Source organism: Anopheles bellator, chromosome 1 (assembly GCF_943735745.2).
Source record: "Anopheles bellator chromosome 1, idAnoBellAS_SP24_06.2, whole genome shotgun sequence".
NCBI lineage: Eukaryota > Metazoa > Arthropoda > Insecta > Diptera > Culicidae > Anopheles > Anopheles bellator.
In genome coordinates, this window is record NC_071285.1 from 54,430,342 (window position 1) to 54,451,684 (window position 21,343).

At 51.7% G+C, this 21,343-nt stretch overlaps 2 protein-coding genes across 2 annotated transcripts in view; one reads left to right on the forward strand and one right to left on the reverse strand.

Moving 5' to 3' along the window:
- Positions 1 to 607: 607 nt before the first annotated feature.
- The window catches only part of LOC131205912 (rap guanine nucleotide exchange factor 4), a 31,511-nt gene continuing 10,775 nt past the window's right edge, over positions 608 to 21,343 (reverse strand). Inside the window, exons 6-18 of the mRNA XM_058198219.1 lie at positions 21,055 to 21,241; positions 19,390 to 19,535; positions 17,143 to 17,287; positions 16,583 to 16,756; positions 15,209 to 15,530; positions 14,677 to 14,766; positions 14,484 to 14,598; positions 14,059 to 14,312; positions 13,820 to 13,990; positions 3,663 to 3,796; positions 3,401 to 3,571; positions 1,316 to 1,494; positions 608 to 1,249 (exon numbers count right to left, since the gene is read on the reverse strand). Coding sequence (XP_058054202.1) covers positions 1,125 to 1,249; positions 1,316 to 1,494; positions 3,401 to 3,571; positions 3,663 to 3,796; positions 13,820 to 13,990; positions 14,059 to 14,312; positions 14,484 to 14,598; positions 14,677 to 14,766; positions 15,209 to 15,530; positions 16,583 to 16,756; positions 17,143 to 17,287; positions 19,390 to 19,535; positions 21,055 to 21,241 — 2,213 coding nt within the window. The 3' untranslated portion in view covers positions 608 to 1,124. The remainder of the gene's footprint in view (positions 1,250 to 1,315; positions 1,495 to 3,400; positions 3,572 to 3,662; positions 3,797 to 13,819; positions 13,991 to 14,058; positions 14,313 to 14,483; positions 14,599 to 14,676; positions 14,767 to 15,208; positions 15,531 to 16,582; positions 16,757 to 17,142; positions 17,288 to 19,389; positions 19,536 to 21,054; positions 21,242 to 21,343) is intronic.
- LOC131205913 (uncharacterized) lies at positions 8,126 to 9,006 on the forward strand. The gene has a single exon (XM_058198220.1). It carries the CDS (start codon positions 8,126 to 8,128, stop codon positions 8,909 to 8,911), a length of 786 nt encoding a protein of 261 aa, XP_058054203.1. The 3' UTR covers positions 8,912 to 9,006.

Here is a 21,343-nt window from a genome sequence, read left to right on the forward strand (position 1 = left end):
CATATCCTTATGCTTCCATGGTTTCTACTGGCCACAGTGTCATTGTAAATAGGTCCTATGTTTTATCTGCTTGTCTATTGTAAATAGAGTATATCTTGTTTTGTATGCCTCCCGAGGAAAATAGCAACCGTTCAGTAGGAGTAAGTACAAATTGATAAGAGTGTTTTGTTGCACGTAAATGCTTCTCTACTACATTTGGTATGTATTGACATTGGTAATTTTATGTGAGTGATTTGTTTTATACTGGCTTTTCTGCATGTTTCAATTGATGTGGCCAGCAACTTTCGCTACGGATGAGGAAAGTGTTTTACAAATGAACTGCATTCTACCCATCGTTCATCAAATCTCCTGTTTCGTGATATCATCAATTTTGTTTTTTGATTTAAAAAGAATTCCTCTCCATTATCACCATGCTTTCAAAGTTACGAAGCGATTCAGCTTACACTGTGCATCAAGTTTCATAAGTGCTTTCGAAGGATCAGTGTTTTGTTTTTCTCTTTCACTGAGCAGCTTACAGGAAAATAAAAAGAAAAACATAAACTTCGAAGAGAATGAATTTTATTGAACGAAAAACAAAATACAACTTAAGTACTTAACAGCAGGGGGGGCAGGAGATTACATACACTTCGACCGGGTTAGACAAAGATCGGGTCAAAAGGGGGCCCGGAAAAAAGCCGAAAGGTATTTTCATTATTTATACAACAATCTTATCTGATTTGAGACGAGGGTTCGCGGTACCTTTCGCGCTTTCACCGGCCACCGGGCGCTCCAAAGAGAAGTTAATTACACAACATAAAAACAAAAATAAAAGACAGAAGACATGCCCCCTACAAACGGAGATGCGGAGTTAATAAATACTTTGCACAAAAGAGATACTTTTCGGATTCGGCGGTTTGCTTCTTATAAAATGGGACATCATGTTCGGAGCTCAACTGGGGCCGTGTCCTTGAGTGGGCCGGCTAAGGAGCGCCACATCCGTCGTGATCGTCGCCGGCGGGCCAGGGATTTGGTCTCATGGAACCAGCTCCATTTGTGTATGTGCATTCCGTTTCCGGGTCGCTCGCTTCCTTGGTCCGGGTTGGCATTCATGGTTTTTGGTGGCACTGCTGACGACTACCGCTGACTTAAGATCGGCGCGGTTCCACCTTCTGGGACATCGAGTTTAGCACTCTTTGGTTGTCGATCGTCCGGAAGCATCGGATGTAGTTGCGGATCTCGTTCTCGTTCTTGGGCGACGGTGGATCGAGCACTGAATAAAAACGCAAATAATATAGTGGACCTCGACCCCAAATGGAACTGCCGCGGGGTGACCTACCCAAGTGTCGGGAGCGACAGAAGCGTACCGCTCGCATCGTTTGCGCCATCATGTGCATCTTCTCAAAGTTCACCAACCCGTCCAGGCTGGTCTTGTTGCCCTCGTGGGCGAAGGTCATGTCCTTCAGGAGCAGCGGCATAAACGGGATGACCGGTGGCTGCAGCTTACCCACCGACATTCTGATTGGGAGGGAACACGAACGCAGGGAGGACATTAGCATAAGGTGGAAGGTCGCGAAGGTCGACGAAGAAGAAACGATACAAAATTAAATGTCTTCTACGAAATTAAACGACAATGATCAGTTTTTGTTCCGGTTTTTGTTTTGGGTTCGACTGCAGCCAGTCCGTTCCTAGACCGGTCTACGCAGGAAACTGGAGAACAGATTCCCTTTACGGAATTCAATTTTTCATTAATGACATTCTTTGCTCAAGAAGCCTTCAGTCGAAGGCACGACACAGCAATGCCGCGTTCACAACAAGAATCAACTTTTTCCGTGGCACCAGACATCGGCACCCCTTGACGAATCCTTTTCACCCGACCATAAGTCTATCGGACTAATTTCCCGATTCTTAACTTCCATCGCATTAGGAAAAGGCAACCATAAGTAGAGAACTCTCGCTTGGCATCTCAATTGATCCGATTCCGTATCACGTGCACGTAGCGAGTCTGGTTCTGCAAACTTCGCTAACGAACTTTTTCCAATTTTTCACCATTCACCAAGGCCCTTTTCTTCGTCCTTGCGCCATAGCGGTTGTATCGATTTCCTCGCCAGCCAGCTCGAGCTTTTTTGCGGCGCACGAAGTACATAATAATCATTGCCGCACGTCACATACCGCAGCAGGTTGCTCTGTAAAGTTCTGGGGCACACACGGAGCCGGGCGAGTGATACTGATGATGATCAATTTTTCTTCCCCGTTGGCGGTGTCACTCGAGGCATCTTTCGCCACTACACAACTCGCAATCTCGGTGTGTGGTCGGCCCGCCCGAGCTGCGAAGTGTTATTTAAACCTCCGAAGGGACACCACTTTGGACGAAAAGATTAAGCTATTATCACCTAATCTGTGTACGCTAGAATGAAGGACGAGCCGCGGGCTACCGACGTGTGTCAGGTGTCCCCCCCACCGGGGAAAGGGCCCAACAGGTTGGTGAGGATTTAATTTGATTTTCAATCTTCCATCCATCCCATCGTGTACGGGTGGCGAGGTTCCTTTATTAGGTTAGACGCTCGCTTCGTTGTAATCTCCGTCGGGCGGGCTTTTCAGGCTTCGGGACGCGTCCCGTTCAAGTGTGGAACGTCATTTCAACTTCTTCGCTCGCTCCTCGAGCTGCCAACATTCGTACGAGTGAGGCCATTATCGAAGGCAAAATTCAATCACGTGTCCTCCTCCTCGAGGACTCGAACTCGAGCAGCTTCTCCGGCGCCGACACAAGTCCCCACTCAGCTGGAATGCTTTTGTGTGATAGCGAGAGCGCCTTTCGAGACGAGCGACCCTCTGGACACGCATCGAAATCCTTCGGTCGCTCTCTGACACATCCTGTTGCTGGGGCAGAACTTCTGCCAGACCCAACTGTTGCGGGCTCGGGCTTCCGGACGGCGACTCAATTCATCAAACTGACACCACATGTCGCGCCAAATCTCCGGTCTCCGGAGACAAAAGCGAGCCCGATAGAAGACGAGGATCCCGAACGGATCCCGGTTTAACAATCGTACCCTAGGGCAAGCGGCCGAGTTGTGATTGATTGTGGAACTGTGGTCTTAAAAATAGAACCGCCTAAGTGGGCATAAATAAAACTATGATTAACGCTTCGCTTCGCTGCGCTATTCGGATTCAAAAGGAGTGGCCTCTCGTGGCCGGCGCCGGAAAACTAATAGCCCATCAACCGGGGCTGCTACGTGACATCATTTCCGATTCATCATCGAGAAGGGCGTCAGGGATTAGACGCCCGCCGACTGTCCGAGCCCCGGTGGGCGTCTGGGCTGTGAGTGGGTTGCCATCAGAGAGTGGAGTCGTCCAGCGAATCGAGCCACAGCTCTAGTCGGTGGACAGGACGCGTGGGCTAAGGGAATGCGTGTCACTCGCTTACCGGTAAGCTCGGTGGTTTCGGCTCGGATCGATCAGTGCCTCGTACTCGGTGAACAGCTTCCGGAACTTGGACGGCAGCTTGTCCCACGTCAGCGACAGCCGGGAAACGGCCGTGTTCGAGAGCCCCATGACGATTGCGAAGAACGCGTTCAGGTTCTGGTACTCCTTGCAGCTTCAGATAGAGGACAGGAATAGAGACGGAACGGCTCAGCAACAGCGAAAAGCATACCCAGAATCCGAAGCCCTCCCCCCCCGGTACTTACAAGGCGGCCAGCTTGATAAATTTCTTCACCAGCGACATGCGCTTGGTCAGGTTCGTTGTCGACACGATCTCCGTCACCACCCAGTACTGGATCTCGTTGAAGCGTCTGATGAAAACATCCAAATTCGAAGTGATCTGAAAGGACAGGAGCAGAATCGGAGAACGTTCGTAGTTAGGAACGCTGCGAAAGGGATGATAAATATTTATAAAAAGCATAGACGGCCGGAAGCCCTCCAAACCAATCAATTCGGCGACGATTCCCCAAACCCCGTAAAGACCAATTTTCAATCGAAAACCTCCCTCCGAAATAGAGAGATCGTGTGGCTGGAGCAACGGAGCCCATCCCAGGCAGCGACCGGTTTGTGGACGGTCTTCTCAGAAGCGCGGACCACCTTCTTGCACCTTGTTCCACGTGCCAACGGGGAGCGTTTTTCGTTGAAATTTCCCGGTCCCGGGGAAAGCGTCAAACGACCGGCGCCCGTTGACATGACTCGCCGACGCGTTGTGGTCCCAATTTGTGGCGAAGTGAGACGACGAAGGATACGCGGAGGGGCCGAGAGTCACGGTACTTCCCACCCAACGTTATTAGGCTGCCGCAGTCCACAGTCCAATTAAATCTGCAAACGTAATGCTTCCGGACAACCGAGGGCGAAGGAAAATGATTTCTTACGAAAATACGAAACCGAAACGGTGACCTCGAGCGGACCTTTCTTAGGGGTTCGGGCTGCGAATCGAATTCGTCCTGAAACCCAGCAACTGGCAACAACAGACTCCGAGTGCCCGACAACCGAAAAAATAGGCCAGTAATCCGCGATTCGGGGGCCAGCACGCAGCACGTGGCCCAAACGGGCGGAAATTGATGGCGATGATTGCGATATGACTTTATTGCCTTCGTTACCATCACCGGCACGGGTCTTACCTGGTGGTGGCTGGCCCGGGGGTGAAATTCGAATTCTTAGAAAGGGCGGTGAAGGGCCGAACCAAAGTGAAAGCCTTTAATTGGGGCGCACGAAACAGACAGCTATTGTTTATCACTACAATAGGCTAGTGACAAAGGAGAGGCGCCGGCTGATTATTGCGAATTTAAATGAATCCCACTGAACGCCATTTTATATTTTCTTATAAATTGTACAATTATTTTAAATATTAGAAGCATGATTGGGAACCGCAAACGCACAATGCGTGACTTGCTGGTGGCCCCAAGAAACGTATCCGGAAAGGACGTCTAACTTTCGGGCCAAGTTACCTTTCGGACCGGTAAATCGGCATTTTCCCGCACCGGATGCAGTGACGGAAATCTCGAGAGTAAATTTAGGAGAGTCGGTAAAGTTTTGCCACCGAAAGCCGCTTATTTTGACGCCTGGCCCAAAACGATCCCCGGTGGCCGGGAAGTGGTTCGGTGGGGCGACTAGGCGGAATCCCTCACTCGACACCTGCAAATTGCGCCACGCACACGCGAAAGGTAAATACGCGTGGAGCAAGTTTCAAGACCGGAGAGCCAGTTGGAGGACCTTCGTTAGGGACACCAAATGATGGGGAACAAAAAAGGCTTGCAAGGACACGGGGTGTTTGTGTTGCACGACTTGCGAATGGTTTAGGAGTCACTTTAGCCCGGTGACTACCCTCTCCTTCAGCGTGCGAAGAAACTTCCAACTTGGAGATGGCGCAAAATGGCGCCCGAGTGAGTTGCATTTATCTTGTAACTGTTCGGACCTTTCGTGCATAGATGACGATGCACTTGTTAATCTTAAGTAGCTCTGTTGGGATAACGATATATCCGGTGAGTCTATTCTATGTCGATTGTTCTTGTCCAGATAGTGCAGAACCCTTTTAAAACCTTGTTCAATATATTATTTACCAAAAATATGGCCAAGCTAAGATTGGTATAAATTGGTCTAAAACTGACTTAATAGTGTTTTCACCTATTCCAGTCAACCGTATTCTATTTTGTTTGTCGTGTTAACGTTAGCTCTTTTCTAATGATTTAATTCCGCGTAAAAAAAAGATAACAATGCCATAGTGGTAGTTGGTGCAGTTTGAGTTGGCTTCTCAACGCACCGCCCGAAGCCCGTAAGGAAATCACCCCCAGAGCAACATCCATTATTCATATCATCCCAGTAAGGCGCTTGCCGCATTGGCCCTAACCACAGTAATCGTATAAAAAAAACCATTCCCGAGGCCAGTTTTCCCACAAAAAAAAAACCGCAACCGCAAGCTTTCATCGGCCCCAAAGCTTTCAACGACGCCCGGGTGTTCCGGGGTGGCTAAGTGGCGATGAGTGTTCCGCGATTGCGCGACTACTAAGGCGGGTGCGCGCAGCGCATCCGAGGACCGGTAGTGATTCTGTGGCCTGGCCTGGAGCTTCCGAGAGACGCAACTGCTCGGAGCAAAACACGTTTTCTGTACGGGCTGTGGCCGCAGTTCCTGTCGCTGTCTCGCTGCCGCTCGGTATCTCTCGCGCTGCATTGCGATGAGCGGCCACAAATACACGCGAGCGGGGACTGCACACGCGGCATGCACTTTGCTGCACTCGCTCGCCAAGGTCAGCGCCGAAGTGGCGGGGGAGATGTGTGTTAGCAACACACGCCTCACGAAGCAGTGCACTGCTGTGTGAGTCAAGCCCCGTTTGGTGGGTTGGCCGGCGGATGGCGGGTGCGATTGGAGAGGGTGATCATCAGCATCTGCTGCATGGGCCACACGCCGCTGGTGGTGGTGGTGCCGATTTTCCTAATGCATCATCCCCCTAAAAAAGGGGAACCGAGTCGGTAGTGTCGGGCCGCTCTCGGGGTGTGCAACGACGAGACGGCATTAGAACACGGAGCGGAGCCGGTGTCAGTGTCGCGCGACGAGATGAGATTTGTCGGGGGTCGGGTGTGTGCCGAGTGCTGTGTCTGTGCGGTCCGGGCCCGCGAGTTAGTGATCGGAGTCAGACGGAGCGAGTCGCCATTTCGATTCGCGTATTCTAGCGCAGCTCGCAGTTGGGCGACGTGTGCGGGGCCAAGGGCTCCCGTGTGACAAGAAGGGCTTCCAGAAAGGGAACCCCGGTGGACGCAGTAGTCAACGATTTGGCAGACCTTTGGCGTCGATTCAAGTGAAACCAGTGTTGTACTAAAAGCGCTGTACTAAAACCGCGTGCGCTCGGCGCTCCATAACTGGATCGTGGCCAAGGCTGGCGGGGCGGTTCTAAGTGGACGCCTCTCGCACTGTCCCCCGTTATCAGTGAGTGGGTCACCACTTCACTCGGTGTGGATCTGGCCCGGACCCTGACCGGGAGGGGGGCTCACCGAGCAACAACGAAGCCGCGAACCATCTTCCCAGCAAAGTTCTCATCTCGTTGAAATTCAATTCTATTCCGCCGCCGCCGCCACCCGTCGCCACCGTTGCCGCGGGAAGTAATCTCGCGTAGTAATTAGCCCGCCAGCGGCCACTGCTGCTGCTGCTGCTGCTGCTGCCGTTGGTGGCTACTACCAGTCCGCCACCTCCGTCGCCTCCGTCGCCGCGTGAAGGTAAAAATGGCACGTGTCGAGGTTTTCCTTCCTCGGCCCTACTCGCCCACGGCGGCCAGTGTGTGAGAGTGTGTGCGTGGCGTGTCAGTGTCCGTCCCCGTTCCGTCCAGCTCCCCTGGACCACGTGACTCGATCCCCATCCAAGAGCCCGCGTAGCCCGCTTTCTGGAAGCTATCAGCACGCGTGTGAAGAGGCTGCCCTGGCTGATGGACTCCCAAGAAAGCTCGGCCCCTCGGCTGCGGCGCTAGTGTGTAAACATATCGACTCGGTCTGCGGTTGGGGCGGCACCGCCATCGTCGCCATCCGCGATAAGGGGTTCTTTTTAGTGCGCGCGAGAGAAAGAAAATAGAACTAGAGAAGAACACCGCGAGAGCCGGGCTCACGTTACACGGGTGCGACGGGCGACTCGTTACATAACGCCGCGCGAGACGCTTCATGGTCAAGACGCTCATCAATCCACACCGGTGGTCGGAGTGCGGCGTGGAGTGGCTTAGATCGAGTTCTGGTTCGTCAGAACGTCGCCGTCGCCGTCTTGGTCGGATCGCGCGTTCTCTCGATCGCGGGTTGCGCCATCTCGCTCGCGCGATCAGGTTCGCGGGCTGGTCTCACGCGTTCTAGGCCAGGCCAAGAACTGTGTCAAGGCATTCTTTTGCCGCAAATGGCTGCGCTACGCAGCAGCCAGATCGACGGCCCAAGATAGTGAGTCGGCGGGCGCCTCTAGTCGGGAATACTAATTCTCACGTGTCGACCGAGCCTGGCCAGAAGTGAACTCCTATTACCGCGGTCCTTGTTCTGGTGCATCTCCCGCCCGTGATAAGGTCGCAAGCATAGTGACCAGCAGCTCGAGAACCCATTCATGTGCGTTTTGTTTGCAAACCTTGCAAAGCGGTTTGTTTGTGACTGATAAGTGGGCCCGGCGTTCAAGGTGCCTCTCCAGTGACGCCAGCGCCACCACACGATGGATGTGGCACCGTCGATGGTGCAGCGTTCCGGGGATAAGCTGATCGTGCGGCGAGTAGTCAGCGGTGAGCAGGTCCACCTCGGTGAGTCGTCCGATAATGAAGGATCGGAGCGAGGCGCTGATTCGCGCCGGTTACCCGATCCCGGCTGGCGTCAGACGTACGACGATCCGTTCGGGGCCGGATCCTCGTCCTCGCCGACGCACCACCGGCCAACGACACCACCGACCGAAGGGGTGGCTCAGGACGAGCAGCAGTTGCCGCAGTGTAAGATCAAACGAAATTACTCGTGCGGCCGCTGCACCTACTTCACGCAGAACCCGCGCAAATACCTTACCCATCTGCGGGACACGCACGGCGAGAAGATCGTGATCAACGAGTGTAAACGGTGTCTGTACGCGTCCCGTCACTACCAGAAGCTGGTGCGGCACATGAAGATGGTGCACGGTTCGGTGGATGGCATCAAGAAGTCGGGATCGTTCGGGACCAGTGGTCGCCATCGAAATCGGCTCCAGCGGGCGGACTTCAGTGGGGGGACCCGGGCGACACTGAGCGAGGTGCTGCAGGCAGCGGCCGCCGCAGCGAGCCAAGGACCCGGTGGCAGCTCACAGCGATTACTGCTGCGCAGAGGCGTAGATCCGGACACGGACCTGGCTGCGGCCTACGTCCAGCAGCTTGTGGCCGCTGCCGGGTTACCCAAGTTGCTGGAGGAGATTGAAAAATCCGCCGCCAGCTCGTCGGTGATGGCCGGTGAGTGGCCACCGGCCACGAGTTACCGAGTCTAACCGACGATCTCTCATCGCCTCCTTCTTTCTTTTCTAGCGGCGAATTTTGCGCGGCAACAGGACGAACAGTCGGCAGGGAACCAACCGTTGCCATACGCGAACGAGGTAAGAACTAACTTCATTAACGACACATTTTTTCATTTGTTTAAAGAAGAAAAACGGCTTAATTTTTTTCAATGCTTGAACTGTTATTTGAAAAGCTGATTCTTAACATTTTTTAAATGGAAAACAATTTTGGTCAAATGTCTACCACGATTGGCTTGGCAGTAGACCATTCGGTCGACCTATTTTGAGTATATTTTCGATTGTATCTGCTCCTATTTCGGTAATAGCAACGTGAATTTGGGTCTTAAGGATGTCAATAGTTGCTGGTTTGTTTCTCTTGCGTGATATATCTCTTGCGCGATATGTGCGTTTTCCGAAGCACAATGCGGTTATTATTAAAGCCACCGAAGTGGAAATGAGCTTCAATGAAATGTGCTATTGACGAATGATTTGTCGACCTGACTGAAGGACTTTGAAAATACGTTTTTCATATTTCCTAATTTTCTACAACAAAAATTATATTTTATACATAAATGTCATGAATGAATCTTTCAAACAAATGTTCAACCGTTGAAAAATATTCTGCCGGTTTTTTTCTCATAACCAAATGAAAAAATGTGTCGTTACTGAAACACCCTGTAGTTCGCCTGTTGTGGATGCCTTACATTCCGTTTCCGTACCGTTCCAGACCGTCCAAGAGGCTAGTCCCGAAAATGGGACCCCGGCTGGGGAGGATCCTGACTCGTTGAAACCGAAAAAACGGCCCCGTCCCATCCCCAACCTGATTCCGCTAGCGGTTTCACCTGTCACGGCCGCGGCCACCACCAGTACGGCGAAGGGTCGGTTCGTGAAACCGCTGCCCCTTTCGGCCCTGACGGCCGACGTTCGGCCGGCCGAGGACACGAAGCCGAACCCATCCATGACCCAGCAGCTGCAGGCCGAAACGCCCGTCCCGGTCCTGACCCGCTGCGTTTACTGCGAGCTGTCATTCAAAACGGTCGAAGCGCTGGCCAACCACATTAAGCTGGCCCACAAGGAGGACCTCATAGCGGCCCTGCTCCAGAGTTCGTTCGAGGAAGCGGAACCACGGGTACTTCCAGTGAATCGACCAGCGGACGGGACAGCCGCAGGAAGTGCGGCGTGTAGCGCCGATATGTGGCAACGGCTGCTGGAGTGTAGCGCCGAAGTGCGAAGGATCGAACTGGAGCGTGCTGGCGGTGGCCAGACGGCGGTGGCACAGACCCCGTCCGCCGTCGACGCAGACGGGGACGACGACGGAAGTGGCCGGGAGGGGGACGAACCGCCGGCGCAATCGCAAACGTTCTGCGGCATCGAGACGGCGCCCGGGTACGGTGAGGTCACGAACCGAGTGCCGGCCGATCCTGGCACGTCCACGGCGCTCATGAAGAAGGTCTTCAAGTGTCCGCACTGCTCGTTCTGGGCCTCGACCGCGTCCCGCTTCCACGTGCACATCGTCGGTCACCTGAACAAGAAGCCGTTCGAGTGTTCGCTGTGCGCGTACCGGTCCAACTGGCGCTGGGACATCACGAAGCACATCCGGCTGAAGACGATCCGCGATCCGAACCACAAGAACGCGGGCGTCCTGATGAACGACGAAACCGGTCGCCGGAACTACACCAAGTACAACCGGTACATGGCGCTGATGCAAATCACCGACAAGTAGCCCCGGCAGGCCCCAATCAGAACAATCCGCCTTTTGTGTCGACTCCGACTCTCGACGTGGAAATCTCGTCCCATCTCCGGCACGCGCGCGATACACTTTTCCAGAACCGCCGACCGGTAACCGGCTTACTGTCGGTCGGTCGGCAATTTAACCATTCCAATCGCACCGGAGGCGAACCAATAAATGTCTAGTCGAGGAAGTCGAGTCGAGTCGAGAGGGCACAATTCTTCGAATTTTTCGCAACCGCAACCAACCGGAGCCCTCGGGTCCCGTCCCGAAATGTGGCAAAGCGCATTAAAAGCAGCATGACTGCAAACGCCCGGTAACGGGGGAGCCAACAGAACAGACTCAATTCGGATCGACTTTCGCAACATTTGACAACGGTTTGCGTGACGCTCCGCTCCAAGGGTTCGAGAGCGCTTCACTTTCGACCTGCCGGCCGATTTTCTGGTTCGTTGATTCCACGAAAGGAAGATTCTATTTTTTAGCTCCCCGTTCGGCAGGACGAAGCACAGGATCCGGGGGGCCGGCCCGAGATAGCATCACTGTGACAATCAATTTTCCATTCCAATTCCGGGAAGCAGTAGCGCCAGTAACAACAGTTGAGTAAGAAGTGGTTCGCGTGGTCCGGAAGATCGGGCGCGCACCACCGACATCCGCGTCGTCGTCGTCGTTAACAGTTAATGCGCTTTATTAGAATTACTGTTACTTACGGCGTGACCGACTAGGGCATATGGTTTTCTTCGCATTACGCACGGCACCGCACCGTATCAGTTAGCCCACACCCGAGCATTCCCTGCCGGCCACCGTCAGCCCGTTGTGTCGGTGTTGGCCAATGTTGTACTTCTGATTTTTGGGTTTATGATAAGCGCTAGGCTAGGATAAGTTTGTAGGTTCGATAACACGCTGATTAGGTAGACGGTACGGAATCTCAACGATTAATTTATGATCCCCTAATCTGTCCCCGAGCTATGATAGTCTAGTGTACGATAACAAACCGAAACCCCTTTTTGCGCAACTTTGTGGGTCACTTCACATCACTTAAAAATAAACTGTTGTTTTCGAATATTATTTCCATTGCGTCGCGTTTGCGGGTAGGTGGCCGAAAATGGTCATAGTAAAATGTATGACCAGCAGGATACGGCAGCGACGGTAAGTCAACAGGAATTTCAATTTCCATTGGTCGGAGAATCAATAGCCCAAAATGGCGACAAATTCAAAGTGTTCAAAGTGTTCAAATCAATTCAATCAAACCAATTCAAATCAAATAGAACGTCAATCGGGGCGATGTTCAATAGGAACGAACGTGATAGTGATACCTTTCTGTTCATTTTGCTTTAAGTCCGTGATTTATCGATCTGTTTACTGGGGTGTTCAATAAGTTGGTAGTCTCCATAACACAGGGCGCTGCTACGAGTCTAAATTTTTTGTCTAAGTTTCATTTCAATCCGTCACTTAATTTTTTTACAAGCCATTCAATATCGACGTGTCTCGGTATTTTTTACAACGGAAGAAATCAAGTATCGTGATGTGATTAAATTTTTATTTTGGAAGGTTTAAAAGCAAAGGAAAATTATAAACGAATGTTGATAGTGTAGAAGGACTCTTCGCCTTCAATTAGAAAATTAAAGGGAAGGTTTCTGAGCTTAAACGTGGTCGTACTAGCCCTCAAAACGATCCATGTCAAAAACGTCAAAAACAGGCACAACACCTGAAATCGTAGAAAAATACAGGATATCGTATTGGAAAATCGTCGAATCACTTAAAGAGATTTAGTATAAGGCCTAGCCATCTCATTGAGCAGTACAACGAATAATTTGACTGAAGTATTGGGTTTCAGAAAGCTGCCTGCACAATGGGTACCGCATTCACCCAAAATGGAGTGTAATGCAATTTTGAAAATCACAAAAATGCATGAATTAAAGCTCGAATTGTTGGAATATCCACCGAATTCACTAGAATTGGCCCCTAGAGACTTCTATCTATTTTCATATAAAAAATCATCAAATGATGACGTCATAATAGCTGTGGAAGCGTATTTTGAAGCTCTTCCAGTTTCTCGCCTAAGAAATGGAATCCATAAATTGTAGTCTCGTTGAAACAAATGATGTTCAGGGAGACCATACTGAATGATAAAGTGTGTTTCAAACCGGGAAAATATATTTTTCATCGAGGCTACAAACTTATTGAACAGCCTAGTAAGGTGCACAATTGATTCAAAAACCAACCACCAAAATCCAATCGGACTCGGCTCGACTTAAAGCATTCGTCTGGCCCCATACGATTTCTAAGTAAACACGGGGCCCATGTTGAAACACATTGAACACAGAAAACGTGAATTAATTCAACGCAGAACCCAGGGAGCACTTTTTTGCCGATGCCCTCGACGGTCCTATCTATGGCGCAATCGGAAGGATACACAATTAGTGAAGCGAATGTGCAAACTCCTCCATGACCAAAGAACCTCCCGGTTGGGGCGGCCATTTTGCACGGTCATTTTCATTAGCGTAATAGCCTTGGGCGGCGACTTCCGTACTCGTTGCTCATTGCAAGTGCACCGTGAATGGGGCGCTTCGGGTGCACTTTCTGGAGCGAAAGTAAAGCGAACCGCGAACCGGCCCATTCAGGCCAACCTCCCGTTCCGTGATAATTTAACCAGATGAAACTTTGTGTTGATCTTTAATTGAGCACCCAGATTGGGGCAACGGCACCGAACCTCAGCTGCGATAGCTTCTGCATTTGATTTGGGCAAAAGTTGTTGCCGGAAAATAAATGTTTCAATTCAATTAAAGCGCACAGTGCACTCAGTCACAGTGCACATGGAAATGGCAACGCAGCCCGAGGGGTCCGGGTGTCAATCACAAACGTTGCATTCACCGCAGCGAAGCAAGCTCTGCACCCGAGAGGCAATAATTCACGGTAAAATTTATGTACCATTCCGAGCGCCCGCGAAGGAAGCCGGTGTCTGAGGAATTCCTGGGAACACCGACCGCTCAACGCTCAAGGCGTCATCCATCACCAGGATGGCGAAAAGAAACGGTGAATGGATTTGATGGCTCCGCGTTGCATTACACGTTGCAAATCTTGAGGGAAAACTTGAAATGCCTGCGAGCATTTGGTGGAAATGGAAATTACGCGACCTCCCCCAGGGGGTCCCTTAGGGCCTCTCCCCAACCTACCTTGTTGAAGTGATGCCGGCCGAAGGTGTGGTACAGCAGCTCGTACTCGTGCACCGCCCAGAAGAGGTCCCAGTCGAAGAGCGTTATGTGGTACGCGACGTCCTTGGTGGACAGCGCTTCAAAGTCCACGTCCGGTGCATCCGTCGGCACTTCCTGCTCGGGCAGCGGCGTCTGGAACGGGTCGGAACGGGGTTAGCATCCGAATTAGAGAAGAAGGACCGGTGGCCGAACCAACTCACCAGCGCGTCCAGGTGGTCCTTCGGTGAGACAAAGATGCGCCCGTTCAGGCTCAGGGCGGTCGGTATGCTGACGTCGTTGTCCTTAAACACGACCCGCTCGCCGCTCGACTTGACCTCCACCAGCAGCAGGTCGTCGGGCAGCCGGGCAATCTGGAGCTTGTCGGCGGCGCACGCCTTAATCACCTCCGCGCTGGTGGCCATCGGGAAGCGGAGCGTGCAGTACGTGTGGTCGGCACAATACACCCGGAAGATGACTAGGAACAGGAGAGTCACAGTGTGTTAGAGTGTGTTGGAACCATTTTTCAAACGCCCGCCAGCCCGTCCGGTGCAGCTCTCCTGCAGCCTCCTCATAATCGATCGATCGAGCTGCAGAAGAGCGGCAGTTCAACGGTGGCGCGTGGCGAAGGGATAGGAAAATTAATTACTATCGTCATCCGGGCGTATAACAGTCTTTGAGTGTGTGTTCCCGCTGAACAGACAGATCGGCTGCCCGTTGGGCGGAAGCTTCCATTTCTGGGTGGCGTTCATCTGACGGTCCTCCTGCGGGCGAAGACGGGACGATTTATTTTTAAGCTCCAAGTCCACCAGAAAAGAAACCACGTCCACAGCCCTAGTTACCTGGTATCGGGATAATTGCGTTAGGACGTGATGTATGATGCTCGCTTCCTCCTGCAGGGCCGGTTCCGCCTCGACGTCTGTGGCCAGCTCCTGTGTGGGGCAAGTGGAAGGCGTTAGCGCGTTACGAACGGGAGGGCAGCTTGCAAATCCGTGTGACACGACGATGATAATGATGGGAAAAATAATGCAATTTCGCTTCGCTGTCACCAACGGGTGCCCGCCAGCGATGTCAGTTTGTGAAACAAGTTCGAAAGGGCCGGAAATGAGATGGAAAACCGGTGAAAGATAGCGCCAGACAGCACTTCCGGTAATCCATCATCGGCCCCCCAAAAGATGATTCGGTTTTCCAGCAGCGCGCGGTACGTGATTTTCGGGGCTCACATCACGACGGGTGTCAGCGGGAGTGATTATTGGGCTGTCGATAGGCCGAAAATCTAATCTACGGTTCGGAACCGGATCGCAATTTGTCTTCGTTGGAACGTTTTGGGAACGTATCGGAAGACCCTTGCCATTTCTTCGCCCGTTGGCTTACCTCGATAAATTCCACCGCCAGCGGGTCGTCGAAGACGGCGTGCCGGACCGCCAGGACCCAGCGCTGGATGAACTGCACGACGCGCCGTTTGCTGGTCAGAAAGTACTCCTGATCTTCGTCGCTCGCCTGCCGCAGGTCGATGTCGGCGTCGGCATGGAAGTTGGCCGCCAGCTCGTCGATCAGCAGCGGCGTCGGCATGAAGACGATGTGCGTGAGCAGGAAGTCGTCCAGAAACGGATCGTTCGGTCCGGCCTGACCTCCCAGCCGCGTTTCCAGCAGGTGTTCCAGCATCTTTTGCGGCGTACCGGACATGACCGTGTACCTGGCGGAGGGTCGCGGAGCGAAACAGATGAGCGGAAACGTAAAGCCAGCGGTGGTGACAGTGAACAAATTAACTTAATTAAAATGGTCCCGGGTTTTTGGGGGAATGGGCCGTCAAAGATTTGTGCTAAGCGTAACGATCATTTGGAGGGTTGAAGCGTTAAAGTATCGAGGCAGAAAGGGCTGTTTCCCAGATAAAACAAGTGAAGGTCAAAAAGTTACAACCGAAGCAGAGGGCGTTTCTGCCAGAGGCCTTCGGTTCTGGATGTCCTTGCCACTGGACCGTAGGACCTGCTGCAGTCCGAACCAAAAAAAGGGACACTACCAGCCCGACACCAATCTTCTGGTTCTGGCCGAGTTAGCTAAATGGGAGCTCGGGCAGGCCGGCCGGACGTGTATCGCCCAATCTGACCAAGATTAAAGAGATAGAGCGAGATAGAAAGAGAGCGCACAGAGAAAAGGGATAATTGGCTCCCCAAAGTCCCCAGCGAAGCCAGAGTGGCCAGAGCTACCAAGCGTTTCTCTTTTTTGTTGTGAATCTCTTATTCTTCTTGGTTCTTGAGTCTCCACAAGTCCCTTTTTCAGTGGCCTCTCGCTGTCCACACGCTGTCCTAAGTAAACGGATCACGATGGGAGGGAAATTATGTTGCAACATGGTAAATATTTGCTTATTTTTTGCTCGCTGTAAAGCGGTCCTCGCTTGAGCCGGTTTTCCCACTCGGACACTCGGCGATGCTGCAATTAACGTTTACTTCAACAAATTAACCCGGCTCCGTGGAGCAGACACCAGCAGTAATATAGTAATTAAGTATGAAACCATTAAGCCGGCCGGCTGGAGACAACCGGCTTGTAAAGGATTAGAGCCGAAAGCGCCAGCGACTGAGCGCAGGGGGAAAAGAATTCGCCCAAGAGTGTATCCGATTATGTACACGTAATCCTCGTGAGAAATATTTAGTGTATCGTACAGCTCGCGCCTGTTTTTAAATTCGCCCAATTACGGATCGGAGCGTTTTCCTTCGAGTTAGTGAGTTAGAGCCCAAGCAAAAGCCATACTTGAACGCGGAGTAGCCGCGCTGCTTGGCGACCCGCTCCAGGATCAGCACGTCCTTTCCGTGCTCCTGCAGCCGCAACGTGTTCGCCTCGACGTCCCGCAAGATCCGGTTGAAGTGTTCCTTATCCACACGCAGCAGATGACAGTTGTTCTCCTTCAGCACGATCGTGGCCGCTCTGGATCGAGGTTCCATCGAGGTTAGCGCATCGCGGGGGCAACATTTTAACATTCCCCGTGAACCGTGAAGCAGTGGTTAGCCCGGAAGTGGTTGGTGGTAGTGGAAGTGCGATAGAAAGTAGAAGAAAAAATCCTTTTTAAAATTAGCCCTCGTAAGCCCCCTTATTGTTAGCAGAAACCCCCTTATTAGGTAAAGCTCGAACCGCAATCTGACGAGTATAACGAACCGAAAACCCGCAAAAAAACAACTTTTCCTAATTTCCACGCTCGAGGAACGGATGTGTTAAGTCAAAGCTACTGCTACATTGCGCTGTGGGATTAGCTTTTTGCTGCTAGGTCCGCTACTAGGTCCCGTGTCCCGTGACAGAAAAACCGCTCCACTCACCTGGGCGCATCGTTGATGAGGGCCAGCTTGCCAAAGTCGTCACCTTCCTTCAGGGTGGCCACCGTGCCCTTGCCGTGGATCACCACATCGACCGATCCCTTCAGCAGGATGTACCAGGAGCGTCCTTCATCGCCTTGGTTGAACACTAGTAGTGAAACGTGAGGGTCAAAAAACGGAACAATCGTGAGCTAAACTAATCACCGGTGGGCGCCCTGATTGATAGCGCCAAAGAAATTGGCATCCATTAGAGGCTATTAATGGTTTATTGTTTCGTCCTGCGCCGTACCGAACTCATAATGAACTGGCCGTTTGCTAATGACAGCCACCCCGGTTGGGGCCGAGTGGGCTTTCTGTTTTGCCTTTTTTTTCGGCAGGACTGCTAATGCGTGCATGTGTAACACACTAACGGTCCGATCATGAACACTTAACTCCGAAACGTACGGCGTTGGGTGGAATTCACTCAATCAACAGCCTAATGTCGATTAAGAACGTTCCGGTTCCCGCGTCACAACGGTCGAAAGTTCAGTGAGGGTAGTTCGCCGAAGGAGAAAACATCAAACAGATCGACCACCGAGACAGTGATGTGATGGCGCCGTGTTGAGGGATGTGAAATGAAATTTATGACATTCCGGGCAGCGTGGAATAATTTATAGTTGTCGATAGTGCACGTCGTTGTAAGTTGTCCCGGTCATGTCCTCGGCGTTCCTTTTTGGCGCTCGAGTGCCCGCTCGGGAGGGTTTTAATTAATGTGGAACGCTTTTCATGTAAACCATAATGTATACTGGCGGCTTTGCCACAAAATGTGTCAGATACCACCGAGGACCTGGGAAACACTAGACCAAAGTTTGTGTCCCCATCAAAGTGGTTTATAATTTTCATGAACTGGGAATGGGAGCAATAATTATCATAAATAAATATGTTGTTTATTACTAAATTCGAGGAAATTTCTCTTCAATCTAACAGCTAATACGTTAGACAGGTTCCTTTCGAGATTGACGATCAAGCAGATTGCTTATTCTGTGTTTGTCCACAGCAACGATCCTCCGCATCGTGCAGCCCGTTTAGCCGTTCAGCGCCGAACGCATCCATCGGAGCGTAAAATTGCAGCGCTTCCAACTTTCGCGCAAACAACCAACAGAATCTCAATTTCAAATCACATCAACTTTCGCTCGTTTCGCAGGCCCAATCGCTGCGGTCTGCGCTGCGTGGCTCCGTCGAAACTGCAAACTTTTTCAAAGCCATCAAAATCAACGAAAAAAAGGACGACTGATCTCGGTGTCGGAGGACGTTGAGGAGGCCAGAAAACACAACATGCTCCATGTTATTTTTTTGCCGAGGTGCGTGAAAAGTTGTCGTAAAATAAATATTCATCACAGCGGAATCGGTTCTTAAAATGGGTTTGGCAGATTGGCGGGGAAAACCCCCATCCTGACAGCGGGGCGGGCGCCATAAGTTGTGAACCGCTCGTGACCCCATCAGACATTTTATGCTAATGCTAATGATTTCTGTAGAAAAAAGTGGGCCCACCGAGCCCGGATTGATTGACGAAGACGGACAGTTTTTGTCTATCTGGCCATCGGGGTCATTCGGGCCATGGCTAGTTTGAGTGGGCATCAAAGCTTTCGTGGGGGCTGGGCAAAGTTTTAACAAGCTCTGGAAGACCCTGCCCGACGGCCATCCAATGAATAATGATGAGCGTTCACGATGGGTATCCGTGATGTTCCGTCGGATCAACGGAGCCACTGAAGAGCACGCCAACTGTTAGGGTAACAGTCGAACTATATCAGTCCCGTGCCGAAAGGAACGATTGATGTGTGTTTATGTGTGCGAGCCTCACAACTCCCTCACAAGAGGATCCTTCTAAAGACGGGAAATGAAATTACGTAACAAGAGCCAGCCGTCATTGACATCGATGCGATGCTAAACGGTTCACCGAACGGTTGATTACCAATTATCGGTGTCACACACTGATCAGATGCAAATCCATGCTCTTGGCGGGCGAGCCAGCATACGGGCCAGCACCCGGTCGGAGACTCGCTCACCACCACCGAGTGCCGGCGCCAAATGAGGTGGAAAATTAAAACATCAGACGCCTTTCTTGGGAGTGGCGTGAGCAACAGGCTCTCCGGTGTTACGCCGAGTGGAACAATTTCATTACCAGCACCGGACGGGGGTTGAGAGGAGGGGGGGGAGTGCTGTGCCGGAGTGGATGAAGGAGTAATACCGCAAACCCGGTCAGGTACTTACATACGGTCCCGGCATGTGCGTGCGCCTCGAACACGATGATGGAGGCCAGCTCGCGCTTGATGGAGGTTGACAGGTGCGATAGGGCGGCAATGTGTAGCAGTTCCTCGTAGACCAACTCCAGTTCCTCCTGCGTACGCTCATGGGAACTGCTTCGAGACCGAAAACGGAGAAGAAAGCGTTAGGCATTAGTTTCGGTTCTCACGAAGTGTGTGCTTCATTTGAAAGTATAATAACCCATTCTACATCCAACCAGGACCTCCGATCGTCCTGATCGGTTGTGACAATTTTACCGGTTTCAAAACGTGCCAAATTTTGGGCTTCTGGTACTTCGGGCCCCTTTCGCATACCCACATTTATTTCCGATGCCTCTATTTACGCTCAATTAACGCGTCGCCGCGTAAATCCGACTCGTGAAACGAAGCAAAGTGCTTAATTTTTGGTCAATATTTACTCGCTTTGCTTTCAAATTCAAGTGGAGATTCTTGAGCGAACATTAGAGGTTTGAAGTTACCGTGGGATGGCCCACGCCTAGCGATGATGGTTCACAAACCTTTCAAACGAAATGCAATTAGTGGTTTTGCTAATTACAGTCAGCCAACTTTCGAGCATCTAAACTCTAATTAAGTTTACTTGAAAAAAGTACCAACTGGTCATCGGCCTCGTCATCGTAGAATCGCGGGTATTTCCTGGAAACTGAGCCGTGTAATTCGGAATGTTGGCGGACATTTAAACGAATTTACTCAGCAGCTTTTGGCGTTCGATGCGACACGAGATGGGTATGTTTTTTATGCGCGTTCGAAACGAATTGGCAGGAAGCGGTTCGTACTTTACCAGGCAGCATAAACTTTGAACGGCGATCAATAATGCAAACTTTATCCATAAAAATGTGCTGTGAAGCTACTGATGCTGACGAAGCCACCGGAAGCACATTGGCAACAAATTGTACACGAGTTTTCCGGCAGCAAACCAGGATAGGGCCCTGAGCTTTACGGTGGTCGTAAAAATTCCCCGTGCGGTTCATTACGAACACATATTCTACCGGCGTTGGCATAAAACGATAGTTACACCATAAAAGCGGCGAATAGTTTTCAATGTGCTCCAAAAAGATCGGGACAGTTTTGGGGAGACAGGACGAAACCGTGCCACTCAATTCGCCCGACGCTCGGTTCGAAAATTGAAACATAAACAGTGGAAATGGCCCCGTCCAGCATCATCGTGCTGCAAGAAAGGATGCTCGGTGTAATAAAATTGCCACCATCGCAAGGTCCGCAGTGCACTTTTCCGCACCGTTATCGAACGCGCGAACGATGCGCCTTTTGTGGCGCACCGGGTCAGGACCGGCAAAAAGTGGGCTCCAGAGCGTTGCACAAACTGAATAAATAAGTGTACACAGCGAGAGGCGCCGCTAAGCTGTTCTCGGGTCGTGTTTCGTGCCAGGACATCGCGCTGGCTCGGGCCGGGGTCCGGGGTCCCGCGATCGTGGTAAATTATAATTGAAAATTTAATAATAAACATCGCCGTTGGCCATCTGCAGCTGGCGCGTTGGCGACGTGCGTTAACGCCGGCGAAGCAGCGGGCGGGTGTCCTGGCAGGATTCGGTGGCGCGATAAAAACACAAAACGGTGGAACGGAGTAACATTTAGCAGCCAGTTGACGGTGACTCACGGTTTTCTCAGGATCATGCGGAGCGTTGCGTCGGGACCGCGGTGCAGCAGGGCCGGAAGTGCCTCGCGGATGTGATCGTTGGCGTGGCTTACGTCGTCGGAGGTTGGCCCTCCACCGGCCGTCCCGTCTTCGTCCGACTTGAAGCGATACAGAAAGCACTTGTCTTTGAACGGTTGCTCTTTTGCCACTACAAGAGAGAGGGAGAGAGAGAGAGATGGTGATAAAAATGGGACACGGCACCGGTGAAAAATCGGTGCACCACTTGAAACAAGTCCCCAGGCCCAGGGGG